The sequence below is a fragment of the Gossypium arboreum genome, chromosome 12 (assembly GCF_025698485.1).
Source record: "Gossypium arboreum isolate Shixiya-1 chromosome 12, ASM2569848v2, whole genome shotgun sequence".
Classification (NCBI taxonomy): Eukaryota; Viridiplantae; Streptophyta; class Magnoliopsida; order Malvales; family Malvaceae; genus Gossypium; species Gossypium arboreum.
The window spans coordinates 50542231-50551660 of NC_069081.1; the positions used below are offsets into that span (position 1 = coordinate 50542231).

General features: G+C 37.7%; 1 protein-coding gene across 1 annotated transcript; it reads right to left on the reverse strand.

The window, feature by feature from the left end:
• Window positions 1–5016: 5016 nt before the first annotated feature.
• LOC108484107 (leucine-rich repeat receptor-like serine/threonine-protein kinase BAM1) lies at window positions 5017–8847 on the reverse strand. The gene is made up of 2 exons (XM_017787770.2): window positions 6030–8847; window positions 5017–5755 (listed from the first exon to the last, which is right to left on the reverse strand). The coding sequence occupies exons 1-2, from the start codon at window positions 8620–8622 to the stop codon at window positions 5307–5309; spliced, it is 3042 nt and encodes a 1013-aa protein (XP_017643259.1). The 5' UTR covers window positions 8623–8847; the 3' UTR covers window positions 5017–5306.
• Between the last annotated feature and the right edge of the window lie 583 nt (window positions 8848–9430).

The following is a 9430-nucleotide window of genomic DNA, read 5'->3' on the forward strand; positions in this document are numbered from 1 at the left end:
ATGCATGATCAACTAGTCATCACACATTTCCCCATCATACTTTCAAAGTTTTCTACTAGGTCCTTTCTAGTGAAATTCACATTTATAACTCTAAATCAAAACATCAAAAATATCACACATGAGTTAACACATATTATAGGCAATAAAATAAATATGAAATTATTTTTATACCTCGGTTTTGTGGTCCCGAAACCACATTCCGACTAGGGTCGTTTTAAGGCTGTCACACGATAGGTTAGATTGAAATATCTCTTGTGTATATACATTATATTTACATAAGTTTCTTTGATGGAATAACATAGACAATGGTGTTTTTCCATGATTGCCTCTATTTCTATTCATTCTATAATTTTGGGAACTAATTTGATTTACTCTAAAAGTGTTGAGTTTGATATTTATCATTCTTAATTTTTATGTTAGAAGAGTCAATTTCATTGTACATATCTATTGGCCAATTACCATATCTCACCATTGTTTAAAGGTTGTCTAGTTGTATGTGTTAATGTCTTAAGTGTTTCCTTACAAACAAGCAAAGACTTAAGTGGGATGGAGTTTAATCTACCGTAATTTGATACATCAAATTAGGATTTTTCAAGTAATTAATAGCTTGTTCTCAAGTCACTTAAGAGTCTTTTTAATTCTTTTTATCAATTCTTAGATTTTAGATACAATGTTAGTCTTTTTTTACATTTTATTGCTTTTGAGAACCAAATTGGAAAAACTATGCCATTAGATGTTTAATGGTTGATTTTAGTTTGTATAGGGGATTGATTGAGACAATAACCATATGATGAAGCAAGTGTTTTTAACACTGAGTTTGCTTAACAAGAAGATCATGACCTACTCACATATAATGAAGCGATGTAGAGTGCTAACTCCAAGCTCTAAAAAATAGCTATGAAAGCTGAGACGAACTCTATGTATTTTAAATCAGTGTGGGAACTTGTAGACCAAGAGAGATAAAACCCATAGGGTGTAAATAGGTCTAAAAAAGGAAAAGAAATGCAGATGGAAAAGTGAAACTTAAATCTCTCACTGCCATCATGTGCCACAGCTAGCAATAACTGATGGGTATATCTACCATACATAAAGGTACCGTCATTTTGTTCCAATGGCTTGCAGTATATAAATGTGTCCCGACATTGCTTAAAGCTCCAGAATAGACGCTTGAACACTTGGCATCCATTGAGCAATCGGTCATTGTAGTATGCAGGTGTCGTTTCAAGATCTGTTATGCAACTTGGGACATATCTCTCCAGCACCCGACACCACTGCCACACTTCATTATATGAAGCATCCCACCTACCATGCATCTTTTCTAATGCCTTCTGTTTAGCTATCCAAACCTTACGGTAAGAGGGCGTGTACTTCAATTGGCTACGAATATTGGCAATTAAGACTGACACTGAAGTCTTCGGATCCGCATTTAGTGTCGGTAGTATTAAGCTAGCAATCATATCTGAATCCATCTTGGGATGATCTTGTGAAACACCTACAAACAAAGTATGTTAAATAATGCAACATTACGTAATAAAAGTTTTATTCAAAAACCCTAAACACCTAGTGATACTTTACTGCCAACACATGTATGTGGACCTTTGTACTTTTTTATCTCCCAGAAGCATGTTATTTTCCTCAATGAGGCCATGATTTTCCATGAACACATGCCGTCTTGCACTGTACACTTGGCCTCAAACTTATCGGATTTGGATTTAACCATGTTGTAATTAACCCCGTTCATGATGCTATGTTGTTTCAATGCAGCAAGAAAACTATCCTTATTGGAAAACTCCCTACCAACTTCAATTTCACCAGAATCCAATGACTAACTTGTACGGTCACGCCTTCTGTGTGGTAGATCTGGAAACTCCAACGCATCATTTTGAGATAGATCGACATTATGCATGTGAGCTGAAGGTGAGTACGCCCTGAATCGCGGATCTTCTTCTTCTTCATCTGAACCCCCTTCAACATCTTCAGGTATGGTTGGAATAAGCTCCGGTTCAGAAAATAATCCAACTTCTGTACCATCAAGGTCAGGCTCTCGAGGTGGATCCACATCAGACTCATCATCCGACCCACTATCATCTGCAACGAATGAGGTCCCCTCGCCGGTGGATTTCGTAAGGAGTACATCATCCTTTCTTCTGGATGTTTCATAACGTCCCTAATCCGATGTTGATTGCCAACCTCTAGAAGTTGATGTCATTCCCCAATACGTATTTCCAATATCAAACATCAACCCACCGAGGTGCATGTCCCATCCACCAACGGAATGTCGTGTAGGGTTGTGTATTCCATACTGCTACCAAACACGGGCACTTCCGTGTTTTGCCACCCACTAACGGAGTGTCGGGCAGGGGTTGTGTATTCTTCTCAAACAGCATTAGATGTCGAGGTCGCAAATGCATCAATTGGTGATGAAAATGGTACATATAACTCAAGATAGGGTGATCCACTAGCAAGATGAGTCTGCACCATTGCCTCTAAGCTATGAGGACCTTTGATGTCAAATCAGTCATATCTCACGGGATCAACCGAAGTAAAAAATTGATACTTAATAGACAAAACTTTCATTGGTGTTGTTCTGAAGATTTTACGCCTAATTCTTTTACGAAGTTCTGTGAAATCTATGTTTTGGTTAAAAACTAGTCGTGCTCTGCTCTCCGATAAAAAAATAACGCCGTTCTCAGTGTCACGAACCTCGCCATCATAGTAAATAACAGCACTAACACGTTCACTCATCCTCAGTTTGTATTTTACTTTAGCCTCAATTTCTCTTGTTGTAACTTATGCAACTTGAGAATGAAGTTTAGCTCATTTATAGTCTAAGGCTTTTTCAGATATTACTGTAGCAACATAGCGTCCACGTGGGAGATTTTTTCCGTAATTTTGCTGAAAGTGCATCCTTCTTGAAGCGTTTTTGACACTATTTGTTCAGAAACATTTTCTCAAAATTATATTATCAGATACCACTGTAGCAAAAGAGCGTCCACGTGAGAGTTTATTTCCGTAATTTTGCTAAAAGTACATCCTTTTTGAAGCGTTATTGACACTATTTGTTAAGAAACATCTTCTCAAAATTATTTTATCAGATACCACTGTAGCAAAAGAACGTCCACGTGGGAGCCTTTTTCCGTAATTTTGCTGAAAGTGCATCCTTCTTGAAGCGTTTTTGACACTATTTGTTCAGAAATAGCTTCTCAAAATTATTTTATCAGATACCACTACAGCAATATTTTATCAGATACCACTGCAGCAAAAGAGCTTCCACGTGGGAGCTTTTTTCCGTAATTTTGCTAAAAGTGCATCCTTCTTGAAGCGTTTTTTGACACTATTTGTTCAGAAACATCTTTTCAAATTTATTTTTTCAAATACTACTGTAGCAAAAGAGCGTCTACGTGGGAGCTTTTTTCCGTTATTTTGCTGACAGTGCATCCTTCTTGAAGAGTTTTTTACACTATTTGTTCAGAAACATCTTCTCAAATTTATTTTTTCAAATACTACTGTAGCAAAAGAGAGTCCACGTGGGAGCTTTATTTCGTAATTAATAGTTAATTTAATTAATAAACCCTAAAAACCCTAAACCCTAATTTAATTAATTTTTTATTTTCATAGTTAATTTAATTAATTAAGCCTCAAATCTAATTAAATTAATTTTTCCCTTAAAAACACTAAAAATTCTAAACCACTAAAAACCCTAAACTACTAAAAACCCTAAAACATTAAACCCTAAACTACTAAACCCTAATTTAATTAATTTTTTCTTATTTTCATAATTAATTTAATTAATTAACCCTCAATTCTAAGTGTTCATTAATTTTTCTCTTAAAAAACACTAAAAACCCTACACCAGTAAAACCCTAACCGTAAAATAATCAGAAACCCTAACCGTAAATTAATCAGAAACCCTAAACCCTAATTTAATTAATTTTTTTATTGTCATAATTAATTTAATTAATTAACCCTCAACTCTAAGTTTTCATTAATTTTGCCCTTAAAAAACACTAAAAACCCTAAACCACCAAAACTCTAAATCACTAAAAACCCTAACCCTAAAAAACCCTAACCCTACAAAAAGGGGCAAAACGTGTTCCTAGGGAAGCATTTTGCTGACATGGACATTGACTTCGCGCTGACGTTGACGCGCTTTCAGGGAAAATGATTCTTTCCCGTAAATAATAAAAAAGTCGGACCATTTCAATAATTAACGAAAAAAGACTTTTTTTTAATAAATTGCCCGAAATAAAATTCCAAATTTACGGGAAAAAACAGAGATATTTTAACGTATTTTTAATGAGACTTACCCTGTTAAAAACTAGGTTATACTAGTTTTACCACATAGGCTTTTCTTTTTCTTTTTTTTTTTTGTCCTTTGGGACTTTGCAACAATTTTTATTATAATTGTACAATTATCTAATTAGAAACCGCATAAATTCCAAATAATATTACACAATTCAAGATTGTAGAAAATTCTACTGTGCCCTTTAAATGTAGACCAAAATTTCTTATGTTTTTGTTAGAAATTTTGATAAAAGAGATACGTTTTTTCCAGCGTCTAGCACAACTGTAAGATGTAACAATACTAGGCGAATAGACTAATAGTCCCTCCAAAATTAGAAGAAAAATAATCAAAACGACAATCTTGCTATTTAGGTAAAAATGAGGGGTGTGACAGAAGCCACAAAAGGGGTCCAACTTGAAAGGCAACCATTTGCCTTTGCCCCCAAAACCAAAGAGCAAATGAAAAACCTAACCCTCATGGTCCTGGTCCCCCCCTCCTACACCAAAAGCTTATTAATGGCGAGACTTCGAATCACTGGTTAGCCTACTGGCCCCTGCTCTTTGTAATTCAGACCCACTTCTTCATGTTCATTTGTGTTTTCGTGCCTACACTGCTTATCCAATTCAATTATCATTACTCTTTATGAACCCTAGTCACACTTCTCAAATTTCACTCTCATTTCTCATGAACACTCTTTTAAACCACTGCAGCTTGAGTTTTTCTTGCATGGGTTGGACAATTTTAACAACTGTGTAATAAAGCAAAAGGGTGAAGCAGCCAGTAGAAGTAGCAGTACATCTTGATGAAGACAAACTTTTATATGAAAAAAAAAATAAAGAAATTACCCCCCACCAATCTTCCTACTGTACAAAATAAGGAAGAAAAACCTTAAAACAAACACCTTAAAGTTCGAGCAAACTCCCGCCCAAGATTAATAAAAGAAATCAAAGCAACAAACTAGCGTAGTTCATGAAATTTAGAGCACAAGCCAATTCCTCCAAAAAGAAAAACAAACAGGGCTTTAAATGCTAAGAAGATCGGGCGTTGGTGATTGAGGCATTGGGTCCTTCGTTGTGGCATTATTAGGAGACTCTAAAGTTGAGGTTGGTGAATGTGAGGACTCTGTTACTGTGGGGTCTCCTTGCTTTGAGTCTGATGCTTTCGGGAGTTCTGTTAGAATTTGAACAACTTCCCTCATTGTTGGCCTCTCCACAGCCTGTTCTTCAACACACAGCATTGCTACATAGAATACATGCATTACTTCATGGAGGGGTACTGACGGAAGTCTTGGGTCGAGGATTTTCAGAACTCCTTCCTTCTTTGAATTAGTCATTTTTCGGACCCATTGAACAATGTCCACACCATCACCAAATTCACCTACTGGTTTTCTGCCACTAACAAGTTCTAAGAGGACTACACCAAAGCTATACACATCACTCTTCTCATCCACCTTAAGCGTGTAGGCATATTCTGCAAGAAAACAGGGCAATGAAATTCTCAGTCAAATTATAGGAACAACGTTTTATATGTGAACTTTAATGAATCATTAGTAAATTGACTGTTGATATTTCAACTTTTTGTAGATGATTTGAAACAAGAAGTTTGAACTAACAAATTATGGTTTCGTATGATCGTTTTAGTCAAATTTAACTAAGATTAATGGACTTTGAAAGCTGTATATACTAATTGAAATGAAGAAAAGTTTTAACTAACAAGATTCACCAAGTTTTGAGGTTGAATATACCTGGAGCGATGTATCCATATGAACCAGCTATAGCAGACATGCATTCAGAAGTGCCGGAATCTTGCAGAAATTTGGCAAGGCCAAAATCAGCAACATGTGCTTCAAAATCCGAGTCCAGGAGGATGTTGTTCGATTTCACATCTCGATGGACTATCAAAGGGGAACAATCATGATGAAGGTAGCAAAGCCCCTTAGCAGCTTCAACTGCAATCTTATATCTGGTATCCCAGTGCAAGTGACCCCCTTTCTTCCCATGAAGAACCTCTCCCAAACTACCATTGGACATATACTCATAAACCAAAAGATTTGTCTCATGATTTGAGCAAAAACCCAACAATCTCACAATGTGCCTGTGCCTAATCTTGCCCAACGTTTGTATCTCAGCATTGAATCCATGATCATGAGAAGACCCTAGGCTCATTGCTGGTAACCTTTTAACTGCAACCTGATTACCATTAGGCATAATTCCCTTGTAAACAATCCCGGCACCTCCTTTGCCGATTATATTACCCTCCTTCAGACAATCCAAAACATCATCACAAGTAAAATCCAAGCGCTGGAAAGCAGTTAACTTCCAAGCCCGAGAATCGCTCGCCTTTTTCAAGGATCTTGCTTTGATTATAGCCGCGACTGCAAACAAGATCGAGCAGACAAGCAACCCAATGACAAGCAAAAGCTTCAAAGAAGCAGAGAGTCCACCTTTAACATGACTTTGATGAGTTCCACTAGTAACCCCATCTTTGCAAGGCCCTAAATAAGGGCCACAAAGTTGAGGGTTCCCCAAAAATGAGGTGTAGTTGAAGTAGCTAAACTGACCGGTGCTCGGAACCAAACCCGAAAGATTGTTATACGAGAAATCAACTGAAGTTAAACTTTGCATGGTAGATATTGATGAAGGAATGCTACCAATAAGATGATTTCTTGACAGATTCAGGTAGTTTAATATCCTCATACCTGTGATCTCAGTAGGAATCTCACCCGAAAGCTCGTTTCGACTAAGATCAACGAAGGTTAACAGTTTGCATTTACTAATTCCCGGAGCAACAGGGCCTGAAAACTTGTTATGGCTAAAATCCATCTTTGAAAGTTGTTGCAAGTTGCCAATCTCAGCTGGGATTGGACCTGAAAACTTATTCCCATCAAGAAGCAGCTTCTGAACGCCTGAGAAGTTACCGACAGTTGCTGGTAAAGGCCCCGAAAGGCGATTGTTTGATAAACTAATTTGCCCAAGGTTCAGTGAAATGGAAGAATCAGTAACTGGAAACTCTCCGGTTAAATAGTTATCTTGCAGCTCAACTTGAGTAAGCTTAGGTAACCTGAAAAGGCCTTTTGGGATTGATCCGTTGAGAAAATTTTCCCCCATTCGAATCCGACTGAGCGATTCACATTTCCCCAACGATTCTGGAATTGAACCGAACAAAAAATTCCCCAAAGTAATCAACGTATGCAACGTGTTGCCGGAACACATATCCGGCGGCAAAGTCCCCGTTAACTTATTCGACGAAAGGTCGAGAAGCTGAAGCTTTCTATTACTTCCCAACGTTTGAGGAATACTTCCGGTGAAGTTATTTTCCCATAATTGTAGAACCTCCAACTCGGGCAACTCACCTATGAACCCAGGAATCTGCCCGTGAAGCTTGTTTCTGAAAAGATTAAGAAGAGTCAAGTTTTTGAGGTCCGCGAAACTCTCTGGAATCTCTCCGGCTAGCATATTGTTCGATAAATCCATGGATTTCAAGCTTTTCAAGGTTCCCAGCTCGGGAGTTAATGAACCAGAGAGTGCATTGACTTGGAGAAACAATGTATCAAGCTTCTGCAACTTGCCGATTTCCGGTGGTATTTCGCCTGATAGCATGCAGTTCGCAGCGTCGAAACGGACGAGTTCCGACAAGTTCCCGATCTCGGGTGGCAAACCACCTTCAAAACTATTGTAATAACCAATGTACAACTCCTGCAGCTTTTCCAAGTTACCGATTTCCGGTGGGATTCTACCGCCGAGTTCGTTACCTGAGACGGCCAAATACTCAAGATGCTCCCAACGACCATAACTTGCCGGGATCTGACCGGTGAAAAAGTTCCCTCCCAAATGCAAGTGGCGTAAGTTAGGAAGGTCGGTGACGGAAATCGGCAAGTCTCCCGTCATGTTGTTGTTGTACAAATCGAGGACTTGGAGATTTTTGAGTTGGGAAAGTTGGGTGGGGAAAGAACCGTTGAAAACATTGTTGGAAAGGTTGAGGTAACGGAGAGCGGAGAGGGCCGCAAGTTCCGTCGGAATCGGACCGTAAAGTTGGTTGGCAGCGAGGGAAAAGTTTTGGAGGAATCGGAGGTGGGAAAACGAAGGAGAAAGAGTTCCGGAGAGGTTGAAGTAACTTAAGTCGAGGGATGTCACGTGACGACCGGTGTAGTCGCAGGTGACGCCAGTAAATGAGCAAAGCGGAATGGTTGCATTCCAATTGGAGAGATATGATTGAGGGTCGCCGGTAATGGAGGATTTAACAGCCAAAAGCGCCTGAAACTCCAACACGGTTCGTGCGCCAGAGCAATGGGAAATGTGGAGGAGAAGAAACAGTTGTAGGCAGAGGAGCCACCTCATTGTTTCTCTTTTCTTTACTCTCCCCGTAATGGATTTGGGAGGAAACGGAGGGAAGGGAAAGAAGATGGGTGAAGAAGAAAGATGAGAAGATGTGTGATTTTATTTGTTTGGCTATGGCTAATACTTGATTTTCTTTATTTTTTGAAAAAAAAGAAAGAATTTTCATAATTGCCAAAAGGTTTTCATTTATTTTAAATTTGGATTTTTGTTGTTGGGTAATTTTATTTATTTATTTCTGTTTTTACAAAGAAAAGAAATGTTTTTGTGATTATTTGTTGCATTTGGGAGGGACAAAGTAAAAGTTGAATAATGATTTAAAGGGAAAAAAATTGAGTCGGGAGAAGTGACTTTAATTCAAGTGATCAACCTACTCAATCTAAGTAAATTATGTTGTCTTTATTTCGAAATCGCTTAATTAATTCCAATCATTTAATATTATATGTTATTGTTATACTTATTTAGATTGTATTAATTATAGTTATGATTCAACTTATAAGTATATTTTTACATAAAAATTAAAAATTAAAAATAATACAAATATTCAAATTGGAAGAGATGGATATCTCTTATGTAATTAAAAATGGAGACCCCAACCAGTAGGGTATAAAGGATGGATTGTACATATTTGTTATTTTTGTAGGTATTTTCGCAGTTGTAGCATTAATGCAGAGTATGAAGAATTTGGCATTACTCGTAGATCGTAGACCGGTTTTTGTACTTTTAGTTGAGGCAATCGCATATTAGCTGCAGGTGTTGTTGACCTTTCCATTACCGCATTTATTGTTCATTTCATCTACTAAACTTAACT